General features: G+C 43.0%; 1 protein-coding gene across 5 annotated transcripts in view; it reads left to right on the forward strand.

Moving 5' to 3' along the window:
* Positions 1-8,390: 8,390 nt before the first annotated feature.
* The window catches only part of SNX9 (sorting nexin 9), a 98,748-nt gene continuing 87,774 nt past the window's right edge, over positions 8,391-19,364 (forward strand). For 2 of the 5 annotated variants that reach the window (XM_073337766.2, XM_073337767.2), the window contains exon 1: positions 8,393-8,580. In XM_073337766.2, the coding sequence (XP_073193867.1) occupies positions 8,569-8,580 (12 nt within the window). In that variant the 5' untranslated portion in view covers positions 8,393-8,568. Of the gene's footprint in view, positions 8,581-19,364 lie in introns of all 5 variants that reach the window. The other 3 variants (XM_073337769.2, XM_073337770.2, XM_073337768.2) reach the window with 2 other exon arrangements.

Genomic DNA, 19,364 nt, shown 5'->3' on the forward strand with positions numbered 1-19,364 from the left:
GTTTCTGCAGAGATCTGTTTATTAGGCCATTTCTCCACAGATCATTTCTAAAGGAAACAGTGATTTACAACAAAGTTAACAAAGAAAAGGTTGTACTAAGGCCTGGTTTTATCACTTGGTAATGCTGCCATGAAAGCATGTTGCAAGTCCTTTTTCAGTGTCTGTTGTCAGAGTGGAGCAGTTACTTTACTGGGATGACATGACAACCGAAGGATTGTATATGCTTTAGCTAATTGTGTTTCCATAATCAACAAGTTCACTACTATGCTGACAACATGCTTTCATGGCAGCATTACCAAGTGATAAAACCAGGCCTTAGTACAACCTTTTCTTTGTTAACTTTGTTGTAAATCACTGTTTCCTTTAGAAATGATCTGTGGAGAAATGGCCTAATAGATTTCTGCAGAAACTTCCTGATAAACATGTTACCAGTTAGAGCTGAGGAATTAAACACCTTGGGACTGTCATTATAGATCTGCTCAGAGGAAAAAAATGATACCCTCAAAACAGTCCCCAAACAAGTGTAACTATATTTCATGTCTATGTTATAGAAGCACAGCTTTGGCACTGCATCTATCTGTGTTGCTTTAGTGCCATAATGTTGATGCTGCCTACATCGACAGAAGCAGTTTTTCTGTCATTATAATTAAAGCACTTCTCTGAGAGGTCATAGCTAAGTTGATGGAATAATTCTTCTGTCAACCTAGCCATGTCTACACTGGGGGTTAGGCTGACCTAACCATGACACTCAGGGCATGAAATTTTCACAGCACTGAGCAACGTAGCAAGGTCAATCTAATTTTTAAGTGTAATCTACCCCTAAGGCTGTCACCATTTTCAAAGGAGCCTAATGGAGTTAGGCATTCCAACTCTACTGAATTTCAGTGTGAGTTGAGCCTAAAGCCACATTAGCTGAGCGAGATTTGTCTTTTGTTAGTCATCTGAAAGAAAGTCCTAATGCCCCTCTTCCTTTAAACTTCAGAGACTGGAGAAAACAGGTCCTAATCTTTGATCTTCAACTAAAATCTGGTCTACACTTAAAAATTAGATTGTCCACAGCCCTGAGCAACATAGCTCGAGGTTTTTTTTGCCCTGAGAGCCATAGTTAGAGCACAGATGGCATAGATGTGGCTACATTGATGGCAGAATTCTTCCATCAATCTTGGAGAGGAAAATTTATTACATTGATGGAAAAACACTATCCATCAGTGCAGGAAACATCTATACTACAGTGCTACAGAGGCAACAATGCAGCTGTACTGCTGTAGCATAAACATAGCCTGAGTCTCATATCCTGCCAATAAGATTCCTCCTTGTCAAGGTTCCCTCCCCACTCTGAACTCTGGGGTACAGATGGGGGACCTGCATAAAAGACCCCTAAGCTTATTTCTTCCTTCCCCAAGGCACAAATCCTTCCTTGTCCTTGGATGGGTACTGCTGCCACCACCAACTGAGTTAGACAAAGATTCAGGAAAAGGACCACTTGGAGTTTGTTTCCCTAAAATATCCCCCCAAGTCCCTTCACCCCCTTTCCTGGGGAGGCTTGAGAATAATATACCAACCAAATAGGTAAACAAGGTGAGCACAGACCAGACCTTTGGGTTTTTAGGACACTAAAACCCAATCAGATTCTTAAAAAACAGACCTTTATTATAAAGAAAAAAAAAAGTAAAAGAAGCATCTCTGTAAAATCAGGATGGAAGGTAATTTTACAGGTAATAAGACTTAAAACATAGCAGATTCCCCCCTAGGCAAAACTTCAAAGTTACAAAAACCAGGGATAAACCTCCCTCTTAGCACAGGGAAAATTCACAAGCTAAAACAAAAGATAATCTAATGCCTTTCCTTGCTATTACTTACTATTCCTGTAATTTTAGATGTATCTTTTGGTAGGAGCTGGATTACTTGCTTGGTCTCTCTCTTTGTCTCTGAGAGAACACACACAGATCACTAAAACAAAGCCTTCCCACCCCCCACCCGATTTGAAAGCATCTTCTTTCCCCATTGGTCCTTCTGGTCAGGTGCCAGCTAGGTTAATTGAACTGATTAATCCCTTACAGGTAAGGGGATTCTGTACCTCTGGCCAAGAGGGATTTTATATTACTGCATACATGAAGGTTGTTACCCTTCCCTTTATGACACTCATCAATGGAGATAGCCACATAAGTACTAGAAGGTAGGGGAATGATTTCTACATTTGTGATTACATACCAAGAAAAAAATCCAGATATTTTCCTGTTATTCCAAGAAAGTTTGCAAATAACTGGTACAATATATTTTGTACTATTCATTAGTGGTACGTTGGAGTGCAGGCACTGACAAACACCTCAGATGAAAACCTTGGCCTAGTTGAAGTCAACAGAAATTTTGCAATGGATCAGAATACCCAGCCACTTTGATGTAGTTTACAGTAACTGTTGCTTTTGGGATGGTATCTTCTTGACATTACAGTTCATTGCAGCTGGCAGACTCCTTCCTCCATAATAGGTAAAACTGAAAATAAACCACAGATTGTTCACAGCCCTGTCCAAAGTGACCAACCAAAACTGATGGCTTTCTACCAATCAGGGTGCAAAAGTAGTCAAAGCACAATATATTTTGTCTACACCATAAAGAAAATGGGAACATACATTACATTCACAATCAACACAAAATAAGAAAAGGAGTACTTGCGGCACCTTAGAGACTAACCAATTTATTTGAGCATGAGCTTTAGTGAGCTACAGCTCACTTCATCGGATGCATACCGTGGGAACTGCAGAAGACATTATATGCACAGAGACCATGAAACAATACCTCCTCTGTGCATATAATGTCTTCTGCAGTTCCCACAGTATGCATCCGATGAAGTGAGCTGTAGCTCACGAAAGCTCATGCTCAAATAAATTGGTTAGTCGCTAAGGTGCCACAAGTACTCCTTTTCTTTTTGCAAATACAGACTAACACGGCTGTTACTCTGAAACACAAAATAAGTACGCTGGCCGAGTATATAATAAAGTGAGTTAGACCGAATATCCTCACTTTAGCCAGAGGAAGAAAGTGAAAAACAAATGAAACAGGACTGAGTTGGAAAAATTACAATGTAGTACTCCAATGTGGAGCTAAATAATTAAGTACTAATGACTGAGGTGCTGGACATCTCATTGTGATCAATTAGCAATCACAAGGAGTTGATGGGCTGAGGAAAGAAGTAAAGAAATTACAAACAAAGCTCTTCTCAGAATTGTTTCCTGGGAGATAAATCCCCAGAATGAAAAATTATAAGGGGAAAGTTCTATCTAGACCAGCTGTTAGGACCTAGAGAAGTCTGGACTTGACAACTTATGGGATTTCAAGGTTAGCTGGCCCTGCCAGTTTGACAGTACACATGTGATCTGATCCATCGTCATTGCTGTGAGGTGTGGAATAAGAGAGTAAAAATGTGTCCACATCTTTGGCAAAATCGCATCACATGAACTATAGTTTGCACTGAACATGAAAACACTTGTTTCAGCATGAGTTGCGATAGTGCCAAAATGAAGAAACTGATACTGAAAGGAATTCTTAGGTCTTCATGACCAAGGGATGAATTTTGTCAACTCCGATCACTGCAACAGGAGGAAAAGAACCATTTATATGTTCCATGGCAGCTAATTTAATGTATTTTCACAAATACTACTCCAGTTATTGTCACATCAAATTACTGTTCAGAAATACTCACAAACAAAAGGGATTCATTGCTTTGCTACGATGTTGCATTTGTATATGCAAATCAGTGTTTAGGTACCTCTCAGCAGTGGCTGGAGATGTGGGAAAGGAGCAGCTCGCATCACACCCTGGCAACTGGAATAGCAGTTACTAGGCTCAACCAAAGGCACATCAAATCAGCTAAGAGGAAGTTTGCCATGATTTCAGAGCCTTTGAGGTCAGAGTTAAATAAGACAAAATGTGTGTGTATGTGAATCCTGAAGGAAAAATAAAATCCATGAACTATTATGACTGAGTCAAAGATTAAATCATGAATGGACTGCTTTCAACCACTAGAAAGCTTTGGAAATTTGAGATTTTTTTTTTTTGCAGAAAAACAAGAAAAATGTTCTACTGTTAGAGGGCAAATAAGGTGATGAGGTTAAAGGGGGGAGAGAGTGAGGCTTGAAGTATTTTATACTTGTTTCTGGCTATTAGTCTTCTCTGATCCCATAACAACATCTGGAAGAACAGTAAAGATTTTGCTGGTGGAGCTTTTGTCAACTTTGCCATAAAATTTTGTGGTATGAGACTCTCAAATATTACACAGTGACACAATTCATATAGGCATGAGGCAAAGATGGTGGCACAGGTAGCCTTTTAACCTTTTGACTTTAGTGTGGTAATGATAATTTACAAAACATGTTGGAAAATAAAGAACTAATGGAATTAACTGTCACTGTGTCTGCTGTCAGGAATTTAGATTATACTTATATTTGACGGAAGCTTCCATTTGCAAAGTTGTCTACTGGAGTATTTCCAGTTATTTCATCTGATGTAACAAGTTTAGTTTTAGAACAGAATATTTCCATGGCTGTGGTAAATTCCTCAGCTTCCTTGGCCATTACCTCCTTAGTTCAGATTGTAGCATTAAGGCACTGCCCTTTGTTGGGGGCAGTGGCTCTGTCAAACTAGAGGGAGATGCTGAGGAAAAGCCCTTAGGACAATGCAGAAAGAACGCCCTTCTATAGCTGACCAGCCCTGCTGTTCAGCAGTGGGTAAAGATCTGGTCCTGCATTTACTCTACCCTACCAAATTTGGATAAGCTAGCACCCATGGCAGCATTAACCCTCTGCAGCCCTTGTGCTCAGGGTTGTTCAGGAGCTGCAACTGTGGTCAGAATCTGAGCAGGAATGAGAAAGATTTGAGGAATGCTCTTTGCCCCCTTTCCGATCACAATGGGTGGCCACAATTCATCTCAAATATAAGTATTTTGAATAGTGTGTGTTTGACAACAGGGTCTTCATTTAACTAATTCAGCCCTTTCTAGTGAAATTGTTAATTTCTTCACTGGATTCTACTGAAGTGACCATTTATATCCCTGGAAAATTTAGTTCAATAAACTGAACCACAAGAGTACATATTTACTAGGAAAAGTCATAGCGAGGGGAAATAACAAAATCCAACATATGTGCTTGCTTAACAGCTTTTATGGAAAGGAGATTTTTCACTTCTAAAATTTATATTGATACCTCAATTTGAGGTATGGGGCTTTGGAAGTACAAATTGGGTGTTGAGTAGCTAAAGTCATATGTATCAAATAGAAAATATGAGCTTGATTCTGCAAAGTGCTGAGTACTTTGGCCCTTATCCAGCAAATTATTTAGGTATATGAACAGTCCCATTGAAGTCAGTGGAATTACTCATATGTTTAAAGTTAAGAATGTGGTTAAGTCATTTTACGAACTAGGGCCAAAGTCCTCAGCACTCTGCTAGGCAGCAGAGAGCTCACCTATGCAAAGGGTTTTAGAAATCACTTTAGGTGTCTCCCCTTGGCAGTCCGTTTGTGCTAAGGCTTTTGTGTTAGCTTATAATGAAGGTTTCAGCTAGGAAGAGAAATGTGATCTGGCAAGGATGTAGAAATAAGCAGCTGTAAGGATGCTCCTATCCACCTGTAAACTTCTCCAGTAAACCTTCTTGTTAGGATCAGCCTGTGGAGGAACATTGTCTAGAAGATCAGAGATTTTAGATGTGTAAAGAGGCCTTCAAATCATTACTTTGTTTCTATGTCTAAGACAGACAAATGTTGTTTAAGTGGCCATCAGTCCTAGAGTATGAAGCCCTTCCTGGTAGTTTTCAGAAGGCAAGATGTTGAGAACAAAGTGGAGAAAGATTGAAGCATTAGGAGGAAAGGTGTGTGTATGAGAGGTTCACTCTCAAGACATGGTCTAAAGAATGAAACAACTAGAATAAACACACCATAGCACATTTGTTTGGATTGTAAAACTAATTGAAAAACCACATCAAAATGGAGTTTGAATGTTTTTCAAATTAATCAGTCCTGACCGTTGTTACAGCAAAAAAATGGTGTGGTTGCTGCTAAACAGCTGCTTTTCAGCTCTGCAGCAGCCACATATATTTTTTATTGCTCCTGTTCAAGATGATAGCTAGAAAACTGCCCATATATTTCACTTGATCTACATAAAAGGTGGGGAAAGTTGCAACTTCATTTTCAAGTTAAAAGACTTGTGGGTATGCTGTTTTTCTGTTTTATTAAAGTTGTCTGGCTCAGCAGAAAGAGTTACCAATAGCAAAAGAAGCTTGTAAGCACTTCAGATACGGAAATATGCATGTAAGGCATTATGTTGCTTCATAATATTATACATGATTTTTAGGAATAATAATGTTTGGCTCATTGACAATTTGTACAATTACACTACCTTTTTAAAAACTGGGATTGAAGGTGAGACCTTGCTTGCTACTGATCAAAAACCAAACAAAATACACCCTCAAATAGCTATATTTGCAAACTATGCACATAGATAGTCTATGCAAAATATGTTTGCATTACAGTCACTGTATTCTGTCCCCCTCCATTTGTTTCCCCCTTTTACCTAAGACTGTAAATTGATTGGGATAAGAATTGTCTTTTACTATAAATTTGTATGATGAGACCACAAGCCATGATGTTGACCAGTATTGTCCCTTTGATTTCTTGTCCTTCTGCTTCTGTCTGTATCTTTCTGTGGTGTCTTGTCTTATACTTAGGGTATGTCTACACAAAAAAGCTACAGTGGCAGTTGCAGCTCCACCACTGTAGTGTCATAGAGTAGATACTACAGCGATGGAAGGGGATTTTCCATTGCTGCAGTAAATCAATTGCTCTGAAAGATGGTAGCTAGGTTGACGGAAGAATTCTTCCGTTGACCTAGAGGTATCTGTACTAGGGCTTAGGTCTGCTTGCCTGTGTCTCTCAGGGCCTTGAATTTTCTGCACCCAAGCAACGTAGCTAGGTCAACCTACATTTTAGGTGTAGACCAGATCTTAGTCCCCGCCCCAAAGAGGGTAGTCTGTCTTTTTTGTTCTTAATTTGTACAGCACGTAGCACAATGGGGTCCTAGTCCATGACTGAGATACTGGGGGTATATCCAGACAGCCTGTGGCAGCGAGACACCCAACCTGGGTCAAAAGACTTAGGCTCACACTACCACGCTCAAAATAGCTGTGTAGACATTGTGGCTTGGGTTCTGAAGTCCATCTCCCTCCCTCGGCTTCAGAGCCAGAACTGCAGCTCTAACATCTACACAGCTATTTTTAATGTGCTTTCTGCAATCCCAAGTCTGTGGACCTGGGCAGGGAGGCTTGCTGCCGAGGGCTATGGAGATGTACCTCTAAGCACTAAGGTCTTTTGCGTGTAACTGTAATACTATCAGCTTGCTGAGGCCCAGATGACACACAGATCACAAATGAATTACACATCAAAAGACAGTAATAGAGGAAACTTGATGTGATAGTAGATTCATTTCCTTGAGGTCCAATTTTCTGAAATTACTGTTCCAAGACTGCATGGAAAATACTTTCATAGAAAAAGCAACCCCCCCCCCCAAAAAAACAAAAAAAAACAAAAAAACCCAACAACACACAGACAGTCAAATGTTGTTTTGTCTGCATTTTAAAGAAATATCTGGCAGTGGGAATGGTTGATTACAAATGCATTCACTTTTGCATTAGTGGTATTTTTTTGGTAGGAAGGTAAATATGCCAGCAGCTTCAAGTGAATCTACCAGTGGAGATTCCTCCAGTACATTAATGGCTGAAGCAAAAAGAAGTTGAATGAGGATGCTGACGCCTCCTCCCCAAAAAGCGAGATTTCAGATGGCTAGAGAGATTGTACAAACTGCCTAAGAATGTTATTTGCCACTGAATGCATCGGATGAAGTGAGCTGTAGCTCACGAAAACTTATGCATTGGTTACTCTCTAAGGTGCCACAAGTACTCCTTTTCTTTTTGCGAATACAGACTAACACAGCTGCTACTCTGAAACCTAAGAATGTTAATAACCCAAAGGACCTAGTCTTCCAGCAAATGGGCGAGGCGAGCTGAAGCAAGTCTGAATATTCAGGGCTAGATTCTGTCATCAAGTATGCCAGTGTAAATCCGGAGTCACTCCGAATTTACACCTATGTAAGTGAGCAAAATGCGGCTCACCGCCTTTCTGATTCCAATAATCTATCCTCACAAAGAAACAAGGGCTAAACAGTGCAAACAACAGTGTGTGTGCCGGGGGGGTGGTGCGGGGTAGCTGGGGGAAGAAATGTGGGCCGCGGACGAAGCGGGGGTGGGCGAGAAGGGGAAGCGAGCAGGAGGAGAGGAAGGAGAGGAGCGAGCGGGGAGGGGCCGGGACACAGCCTGGCCGCTGCCCGGGTGCTACATTAGCTCCGGCCCGCCCAGCGCGGCGGGTTTCTGCTGAGCAGCCAAACAGCCCCGGCAGCCGGAGGGGGCGGTGGCGGGACTTGTGACTGGGCGGCTCGGAGCAGCCGCGGCCCAGCAGCGGCAGCGGCAGAGCCGGGCCCGTCGCGGGGCAGGGGAGGCGCGCGGCGGGAACCCCGCGCCAGCAGCACCATGGCCACCAAGGTGAGGGGCCGCCGCGGGGCCCGGCCCGGCCCGGGCTAGTGCCCGGAGCCGCGGGGAGGGGAGCGGGGTCGGCCTCCCCCGCCCCCCCCGTCGGGGGCGAGTCCCAGGAGACCCGCGGTTGGGGTGGGGGGAGGCTGGTGTTTCTCTGCCCCCGGGCCAGGCCCAGGGGCCGGCGAGGAAGGGGCTGGGGCAGCCCCCGGGGCGTTGTGGGGATGAACCCCCGCCACTTCGGGGCTGGGCTCGGCGGCCCCCCCCCCCCCCCCGTGTAACCGCCAGGGCCGGGGGATCCCGGAGACCCTCACCCCCGGGGCCCGTGTGATTGTGCCTCGCTTGGGCCCTGGACCCACCCTCGGGCCAGGCAGGAGGGGAAAGGCGTTTCCAGCGTCACAAAGTTTTACAGTCGTCCCCCCCCCCCCCGCTCTTCGTGGTGTTTCGCCTGACCCCACATGCTGCAGGATGGTCTCAGCCGCCCCCAACGTCAGGCCAGGGGCACAGTGCCCGGGGTGACTTGTAACCCGCAGATCAGAGGGGACCCCCTGAGTTACAAAACCCAGTGGCACCTCGTTTAAACACCCTCCCCGCCGGATACGCTCAACCGCAGCTTCCGAATCTGTGCTGCTAATAATAGCTGGAAGAATTAAAATGTGTGTCGCTATTTATCATGTGGGCATGGGCATTTTACCCTGTCCGGACGGGGATGATAGATTGGTCAGTTTCACTTTTGCGTCTTGTTTCTCTTTGGTTCTCCCGAGTCCTGATATGGGCAAGAGTGGCATGATTTAGTTGGGAACATTGTGCTTGGATTTAAAAACACTCCCCCTAATGTTCATTGAAATTTCAAAGCAGTGGCATGGACACATTTCTGTTCATGTTAGGTTTTGTAAAACAAAGAAATAAATGTTTGGGGGCTGAAGTACCTTAGGTTGTCCCTTTAATTTCACAGCTGTGCAAGCAAAAAACCTGGGCCTTGGCTTTTCAGAGTTGCTGAACTCCTTGCTGCTCTTGTTGACTTTAGTGGCAGTTGTGACTGACTGGTCAGCGCCCTTGAAAAAGTCCTTACGGAACCAAACTCTAGACATTTCAATGTCATTCAACTTTGCGTTTTGTTCTGTGTTTTTCTATACAGTACTCAGCATTCAAGCAGGAAGGAAAATGACTGTGTTGTTAGGTCTGGCCTACACTTGAGATTTAAGTCTAGCTACATTACTCGGGGTGAGACCCCGAGAGAGACATAGTTAAGGTGACCTAAGACTTGGTTTAGACAAGAAGCACTGCAGTGGTGCAGCTGCAGCACCTTAAGTGTAGACATAGCCTTAGTATTTGATACAATGACTTACATTACAAAAAGATCAGACCCAAGACTCAGTTGCTCAATGGAACTCTGCCTTGTCTGTGGTTATGTATATTTGCCTGGAAGTATTGCTTGTTTTCTGTATATAGCATAGTAGGTTTATACACCTGATAATGGCCAAGTATAGAAGGTGTCTTTTCCGGTCAGTTTGATTGCAGTGGGATAAATTCATTTATTCTCTTCTAGTGATGCATGTGTGTGTGTTCCACTTTATAAAACAAGACTACCACTAATAGATTGGAAAAGGCCACATGTATTCCACAGTTGCTCTTCAAAGAACTGATGCATATTTGTTTTATATGATCTTCTGAATAATGTTCTGTTTTTTGTAGCTCATATTAAAAAACTGTTTTCCTGCTGCCATGTGATTTTTGTAGCATGTGAATTAGCAGTGTTAGGAGTTCTACGGTCTGATTTTGATTTGTAGTAGTGTATTTGGTTTCTAAAAAGTATGAGACTAAATTATTTTGCTTTGTTTCTGAACATTATTAGAAAACTAATGTAGTAATTGGACTTTGCATATCTGAAACCAGTCTAAGTAATCTACAGTATTTATTTGCTAACTTAGCTGAATATAAAAGATTATGCTGTTTTCATTAAAAGGTGTGTTGTCTGACTAGTAGTTTTTTATTTTCTTAACTTTTTAAAGGCCAAACGTACTTATTGTGACGTGTCACAATATTGGAAACAATGCTTTTGGGATACAACTGGTTCCATAAACTAGTTCTGCAGCTTAAAAAGTTCCATTTTGTTACTAGTAGACCCTATCCATAGAGAATAGTGATAGTATATGATTCTGGATGACTTAATATTTGACAAATTCTGTATCTTGTATATATCCAATTTAGTGCATTAATAGTATTGTATAAATAGATGCACATTACTCTTTAGATAAGAAGCCTAAATCCCAAGTCAGATAGGTGCTTTAAAAATTTTACTGTTACACCTAAAATTGGAGTGTATATGCATCAGAGGTTTAGAATGTTGATGTTGGATTTGGCTTGGTTTTAATATTGTTAGTTTGAACTAATTTGCGATAAATGTGTATGCGTGTGTGTGTGTGTGTGTGTGCACGGACACACCAGAACACTTCTATTACTTGTGGTAGTTAGAAGGAAAACTGCATTACTTTTGGCATATATGTACTTCTGCAATTGCGGTAATCACTTCAAATGGTGCCTATTTCAATGTGGAATAGGACCTGCACTGTATTGAAAGGAGGATATGAAGGACTACTGTTGATTCTGTGCCTGGAAAGAAGAGTAATTTAATTGTATAAATGTGGAGACTTAAACACTCTGTTTTTCTTTAAATAGCTCCCCAGTTTATAACTTCTTCAGAAACTAAAGACAGATTATGCTATCCCTGATTTAGCTAAAATTATATTGTGGGTAGAAGAGCAGCAATTATTTTTCCTTCTTTATTTCTTAATTTTTGGGGAAAACTGTTGCATATTACTTCCTGATTTTAACCTTCAGTATTTGCAAATTAAAGACTTGTTTTTTTTGTTTTGCTATACTGGTAAGTTAAGTTTCTATTAGAGTGGTGCCAAACTATTAAGTTTTTGTTGTATGGCATGCATATGAGATACAGCTATTTAGGGTTAAATTTGGTAAACTTGTTTAATTGTCAGCTGTGATCCTTGTAGAAGCAAAAAGAAAAGGAGTACTTGTGGCACCTTAGAGACTAACAAATGTAGAAGCAATTGACCTATTATATTTTTCTTTTTAATGGTTGGTGCAAGAAGACTGTTTGAATTTCAATACCCAGTGTTCAGAAAGTTAGCTAAATAATAATTTACCATATAAATGAAATAGGATTGTATTTATTATTTTTAATCCCAACCCTTCTGAAATAGCTGACTCCAATGAGAAACATGCCAAATGTTGGAAATACACATGCAAAAATCTGCAGAACATAATCCTAGAGTAGGGTTGTTGACCTTGGATATTTATTTGTCCTAGTTTAATAACATTTTAACCACTGTATACATAGATTCAAAGGCCAGAAGGGACCATTGTGATCAGCTAGTTTGACCTCCTGCATAACACAGGCAACAGGACTTCCCTGAATTAATTCTTGTTTGAGTTAGAGCATATCTTTTAGAAAAACATCCAATATTGATTTAAAGATTTCCAGTGACGGAAAATCGACCACAAACCTTGAAGTTATTCTAATGGATAAGTACCCTCACTCTTAAAAAATTTGAGTCTGAATTGTCTAGCTTTAACTTCCAACCATTAGATCTTGTTATACCGTAGTCTGCTAGATCGAGGAGCCCTGTATTACCAAATTTCTTTTTCCCTGTGGGTACTTAAACTGTGATCGAATTATCCCTTGACGTTGTCTTTGATATGCGAAATATACTGTATGGAGCTCCTTGAGTCTTTCTCGATAAGGCTTGTTTTCCAATCCATTTATCATTTTTGTGGCTCTCCTCTGAGCCCCCTCAGGCAATTGTCAGCTTCCTACTGAAATAATAGGAAATACAGGAGGAGAGTAAAAAAATCCACATTTTGTGGCTGTGACCTTTTAAGCATCCTTACAAACTGAGTAACCTGTTTAAAGGGAGGAGCTATGGCCCAGGGTTGGGATGCAATACTGATAGAGGACTGGGGTATTCCTGACTCAGCTGTGGATTTTCTTTCTGACTTCGGGCAAGTCATATAGGCCAACATTTTCAGAATTGTTCACTGATTTTTGGGTTCCCCAGTTTTTGGATGCTTAACTTGAGATCAGTAGATCCTGATTTCCATTAAGTTCTGAGGGCCAGCACCTTTCATTGACTTAAATGGAACGGATGGTTACTTAGCACCTCTGAAAATCAGGCTCCTAGGTATATCAGAGCGGGTACTTAACATCTGAGGCATCCAAAATTAGTGGACATTTTAGAAAATGTTGATAACTTCTCTGTTCCTCAGTTCTATGTATAAATGGGGGAGAACACTTCCCTAATTCACAGATGTGCAGGGAGGCTAAATTAATACTTGTAAAGTTTATTTCTATACAAGAGAAAAACACTAGGTTTGCTTCTGTGGTACCCTTTCAGAAAAGACACTTTAGATCAGAGGTGGGCAAACTACATGTTGCGGGCCACATCCAGGGAACTGGCCCCTGAGCTCCTGGCTCGGAAGGCTAGCCCCCAGCCCCTCTCCTGCTTTCCCCCGGCCCCTGCAGCCTCCGCCCACTGCGCCACTGGCACAATGCTCTGGGTGGCCTGACCCAGCGCTCTGTGCTGCGCGGTGGCGTCGCTGGCTCCAGCCGGGCGGCGCGGCTGCCTGTCCTGGTGCTCTGGGTAGCACGGCTGTAGCGCCGCCAGCCACCGGTACTCCAGACAGCGCAGTAAGGGGGCAGGAAGCGGGGGGGTTGGATAGAGGGCAGGGGAGTTTGGGGTGGTGGTCAGGGGGCGAGGGTGTGAGTAGGGTTCAGGGTGGTCAGAGGGCGGGGAACAGGGGGTTGAATGAGGGCAGGAGTCCCGGGGGGGGGCAGTCAGGAAGGAGAGGGGGCATTGGATGGGGCAGGGATTCTGGGCGGGACAGGGAGAAGGGGTGGTTGGATGGGGCAGGGGTTCCAGGGGGACAGTCAGGAATGAAAGGAGGGGTTGGATGGGGCGGTGGTGGGTCTGGGGGCGGTCAGGGCACAGGGAGCGGGGCGGGCGGTGGATGGGGCAGGAGTCCCAGGGGGGTCTTCAGGGGACAGGGGGATTGGATGAGGAAGGAGTCCCAGGGGGGCCGTCAGGGGGCGAGAAGCGGGGGGGTCGGATGGGGGTGGGGGCCAAGCCACACCTGTCTGTTTTGGGAGGCACAGCCTCCCCTAACCGGTCCTCCATACAATTTCAGAAACCCAATATGGTCCTTAGGCCAAAAAGTTTGCCCGCCCCGAGTTAGATTCTTTCTGCATTTGCCTACTTGATTTCTTGGAGGTAATTGACCCAACCATTTTTCTCGTTATTTGCAATGTTGTAATTTCACTTTTATTATGTCATTTGTCACATTTAAGCTTCATTCAGTTGTGGGGTGCTGGAAACACCAAGGAGCTGTATGCTGACTTCTCAAGAATGTGATCTCAGGCTCAACATATTTTTAGAGACATATGTTATTTAATAGATAATTCCTTTCCTTGGGAGGTCTAGTTTGGAATTTGCTAAGTCACTCTTCCAGCAGGAAAAATAAAGACTATAATAAGAGGATCCAGTATGTCAAGTACACTGTGCTTTTGTGGTACTAATGTAAGATCTGGATTTTAACTTGAAATCAATCAGCCTGACTGATTCTCTTGGTCCCATTGGAGTCAATGGGTAAATGGCACTACTTGCGTGAGCAAAGACACTTGTTTTGCAGGATCAGATCCTTAGTTGCCAGTTTTGGGCCCTATTCCTCAGGGAGATCTATACAGGCAGATCTTTACCCAGCATGGAGTCCCATTTTAGTCAATGGGACTCTGTGGGCTAAGGTTCCACATGTGTGGATCTGTTTGCAGGATTGGGCCTTTTTTTCATATGTTGAGGTGTTTTAGGAAGAAACTTTTTAGGACACAGAGTACACTTTGGTTCTTAGAAAAAAGTGTTAACTGGCATATTTTTAATACTTGCAAACAAATAAATGCACTTTTAAGGAGGACAGAGAGAGGATCTCCAAAATTTAGAAGTAAAGCTTTATGCTCCCTATCTGCACCCTTATTTTTTAAAAATTTTAATTCCTTAATTTCCTTTCAGTTTTAGTCTTTTTCACTGTTAGGTTTGCTGAAATGGGTAAGTTTTGAAGTGTTCTCAGCTGTATTCTTAGTGACAAACCAAAGTAGAACTAGTTCTCTTCGCTGTCTTGTGTGCAGAAGTGAACTCCCCTTTGGGTTTGTTGAGATTAATTCAAACCAAAACTGAGAGGCATCTCTAACAAATGAACTAAATTAAGTGTTCTAAAACTGTCTACTCCTTTGTGCAGAAAAAATTAAACCTTTTAAAGACCATCTTAGCTATTGAAATTGATTTCTTATGGAGGAGTATTTAACAAAATATGAATTGTGTCTTAATAGCATTGTTAGGTGGAAGGGAGTTATACAAACCATTTCCTGCTTCTTTCAGCACTCTCCACCCTTTGGGAGTTCAGTGAAGCAACACGTAATACAAGAAATGAGATCACTATGCTGTAAACTGTATTTACAAACAAAGAGCTTGCTCCTGTGCACCCTTATTCAACAAGTAGTCAATTGAAATCAGTGGGTTTACTAATGTGAGTAAGGATTTGCAGGATTAGGCCAAAAGAAAACAAATGCCAAGATGTTAACAGCAATAAAAATGTCAAGCAGGAAGAAGATTTATTGGGTAAGAATGCTTGGTAATGCAAATTTACCCTAAAAAACCACAATCCACCCATAGAATGAGAAAAACAAATGTGGACTTAAACAGGGCCATATAAAAATAAGTTAGTTTGGTGTCATGCCTCAAGTGCATGACCCACTGCTTTCTTAATTTATTTCTAGCTGTTTTTGTTTATAATCTTCATAAACTTCCTGCAGTCAATGGATACGTGGTTTCCCTCACATTTTGGCGATTGCCAACATGAGTTTGTTTTCCTTGTTGCTTTTGTTTTTTAATGGACCTGATCTTATTGTCATTGAAGTCATTAGCAAAACTCCAGTTGACGTACATGGAAGAAAAGATTGGGTCCTGTATGATGATTTGCTCAGATGCTGCTGCTGCCTATATGACTCAGTATTTCTAGGTTATTTTTACCATCTAGAGATTGAGTCATCAGAACATCATTTCCCCAGAGCATATCATTATTTAAAAAATCTCCTGTTTACGATAGCTAAAGGGGAGGAGAAGTCTTACCTATGCAGATTTCATCTTGTTTGAAAACTTGATTCTTAACATTATTAAATGTTTGTAACCAGATAAAATTCATTTCTAGTCTCTCCATATACTGATTTAATTTCTGGAAAAAATAAATAAAAGCCCTTTTAACTTGTGCCTTTGTTTTTGCTTTACCAATTACATGGCTTACCTCAAGACCATTGTGGTTTTTTAAGACGAATTGTAGTACATCTTATGAGTTGTTCAATAGATTTCTATCTGTGAATTTTCAGAGTAGTAGCCGTGTTAGTCTGTATCCGCAAAAAGAAAAGGAGTATTTGTGGCACCTTAAAGACTAACAAATTTATTTGAGCATAAGCTTTCGTGGCATGCATCCGATGAAGCGAGCTGTAGCTCACGAAAGCTTATGCTCAAATAAATTTGTTAGTCTCTAAGGTGCCACAAGTACTCCTTTTCTATCTGTGAATTGTCTGCCAGTCTGTTAAAACATCTAATTTAATGGTCTTTTGAAAATCTTATTTAAAATTACAAGATATGCATAGGTATATTTCTTTTGTTTACGTGACTTTTATCTGACCAGAAACAATTTTGTTGTGACAGGAAGTTGTGTAATTGATCTTAATTACAAAGGGATAGAAGCCATCACCTCTGAAATTTGTCAAACTACTGTGAGAACTGTATTGTTAAATATGCTGGTTCCTTCGTGTCTTATTTTTATAAGCTATTCCAACTTTAGTACTATTGGAATTGTCACCTCATGAACAGGTGACATAATAGGTTTCAGTGTTGTAAAGCAATGGGACTATCTTGTTGCTTTGAACAGCTTTCCACAATATAAAATACCATGAAATTTAGAGAACTAGAACTGTTTAATCAAATTATTTGACTAGTTGTGAATATTTAGTGTCACAGTTAAAAATAAAACTGCTCATTTTACAAGTATATTCCAAAACATAGATGGTAAGATTGCTTTGGACTATTGAGGCACTAAGCTTCATAATTTAAAAAAATACTTCTTTCATTTTGTAAGTGGCAGAAATCTTGGCTCATGTGTTTCTATCTTCGGGTATTAAACCCTGCCAACATAAACAAAATAAAATGTGTATACAGTACCCCAACAAATAAAGCTAATGTGCTACTGGAGAAAAACAGATGTTTTTAACACACTAAATATATGCTTACTCTATATTAGAACCTAAGTTAGACTTGCCCATATTCTTGCCTCACCAGTTCCAAAAGCAGTCTCCCTGTGTTTGGGCTTTGTAAATAATAAATTTCCCCAGTATAGGAAGCAGGCATTAACACCAGAGTCCTCTTCCACTTTGAAGTCCAGCCCAAAGTAATGGATTGTTATGGCTTGCCTGTGATGGGGGGGGGGGGGTGTCCATGATTTATAAGCACCAAGAATGAAACTCCCTATAGAAAGAGTTGAAGTTTCCATATTGTAATTGCACCCAAAAGCAGTGGTGGATTTAGAGTTAGTGGGGCCCTGTGCGCAGCTTCATTTTCGCCATGGCCACCCCCCTTTCCCCCCGATCAGCCAAGAAAAAGAACATTCGCACTTATCTCTCCCCCCCCCCCGCTTTTCATTCTTTTTTTCTTCCTCCTCCTCCTCCTCCTATATTATAAGAAATGGGAAGTAAATGAAAATAAAGTGAGGTACCTTGATTGGGGCAGGGGTGCAGGAGGGGTTGGGGGGGGGCTTTGTGAGGAAGTTTGGGTGCGGGCTCTGGGCTGGGGAAGGGGGTCGGGGGCAGTGCTTACCTTGGGTGGCACGCCTCCCACAGCGACTGGCACACCCCACCCTCCGGCAGCGGATCCTAGGCGGCGGAGGGAGGGGCCCAGAGGATCTCCCTGCACTGCTGCCCGCAGGCACTGCCCCGCAGCTCCCATTGACCTCAGTTCCCAGCCAATGGGAGCTGCGGAGCCTGCGCTTGGGGCAGGCATAGTGTGTGGAGGCACCCTCCGGAGCTACAGGGACATGCCGGCCGCTTCTGGGAGCAAAGCGGAGCATAGGGAGGGAGGCAGAGCGGGCAGGGAGCGTCCAGAGATGTGCCAGCAGCCAGCTGCTTTCGGGAGTGGCGTGGGGCCACTGGCCATGGCATGCAGACAGCCTGCCTGCTTGAGCCCTGCTGCGCTGCTGGGCGGGTCTTGGGGAAAGGTTGTCAGATATTTGTTCTGTGTTTTGGGGCCTCCCTGTCATTGGGGGCCACTGTGGTTGCTTTCATGGTAAATCTGCTCCTGATCCAAAGAGTCATTATTGTGTGAGTTGAAGAGCTTTCCTTTGTCTGGCAGGTTCATTGATTCGTAGGCCAGTACTCTGGCGCTCCAGCTGGGGCGCTGGGTTGGTCCTGCTCCAGCCGGGGCGCAGGGTCGGGGGCCACACCGCGTGGCTCGGCCCTGCTCTGGCACTCCAGCCAGGGCGCAGGGTCGGGGACCGCTCCATGCGGCTCCCGGAAGCTGCGGCATGGCCCTGCTCTGGCTCCTACGCACTCCAATGGCCCCCTCCAGCACTCCAATGGGAGCTGCAGGGGCGGTACCTGCAGGGACAATATCTGCAGATGGGGCAGTGTGCAGAGCTGCCTAGTCGCGCCTCAGTGTAGGAGCTGGAGAAGGGACATGCCACTTCTTCTGGGAGCTGCTTGAGGTAAGTGCTGCTTGGAGCTTGCACCCCGGAACCTCTCCCCATGCCCCAACCCACTGCCCCAGCCCTCATCCCCCTCCGACCCCCTCGGTCCCATCCCAGAGCACCCTCCTACATCCCAAACTCCTCATCCCCAGCCCCACCTCAGAGCCTGCACCCCCAACCCGAGCCCTTACCCCCTCCCACATACCAACCCCAATTTTGTGAGCATTCATGGCCCACCATACAATTTCTATTCCCGGATGTGGCCCTCAGGCCAAAAAGTTTGCCCACCCATGATTTAGACCATCCTTACAGTTTAAAATCTCCAATGATGGAGATTCCACAACCTCTGTAAGCAATTTATTCCAGTGCTTAACTAGCCTGACAGGAAGTTTTTCCTAATGTCCAACCTAAACTTCCCTTGCTGCAATTTAAGACCATTGCTTCTTGTTGTATCCTCATGTTAAGGAGAACAATTTTTCTCCCTCCTCTCTGTAACAACCTTTTATGTACTTGGAAAAGGTTATCATGTCCCCTCTCAGTCTCCAGTCTAAACAAACCCAATTTTTTCAATATTCCCTCAGAGGTCATGTTTTCTAAACCTTTAATCATTTTTGTTGCTCTTCTATGGACTTCCTCCAATTTGTCCAGATCTTCCCTGAAATGTGGCGCCCAAAACTGTTCCAGTTGAGGCCTAATCAATGTGGAGTAGAGCAGAAGAATTGCTTCTCGTGTCTTGCTTACAACACTCCTGCAAATACATCCCAGAATGTTTGCTTTTTTTGCACCAGTGTTACACTGTTCACTCATATTTAGCTTGTGATCCACTATGACCCCCAGATCCCTTTCTGCAGTACGCTTTCCTAGGCAGTCATTTCCCATTGTTCCTTCATAAGTGGAGTACTTTGCATTTGTCCTTATTGAATTTTGTCCTGTTTACTTCAGACCATTTCTCCAGTTTGTCCAGATCATTTTGAATTTTAATCTAATCCTCC

Source organism: Lepidochelys kempii, chromosome 3 (genome assembly GCF_965140285.1).
Source record: "Lepidochelys kempii isolate rLepKem1 chromosome 3, rLepKem1.hap1, whole genome shotgun sequence".
Taxonomy (NCBI): domain Eukaryota; kingdom Metazoa; phylum Chordata; order Testudines; family Cheloniidae; genus Lepidochelys; species Lepidochelys kempii.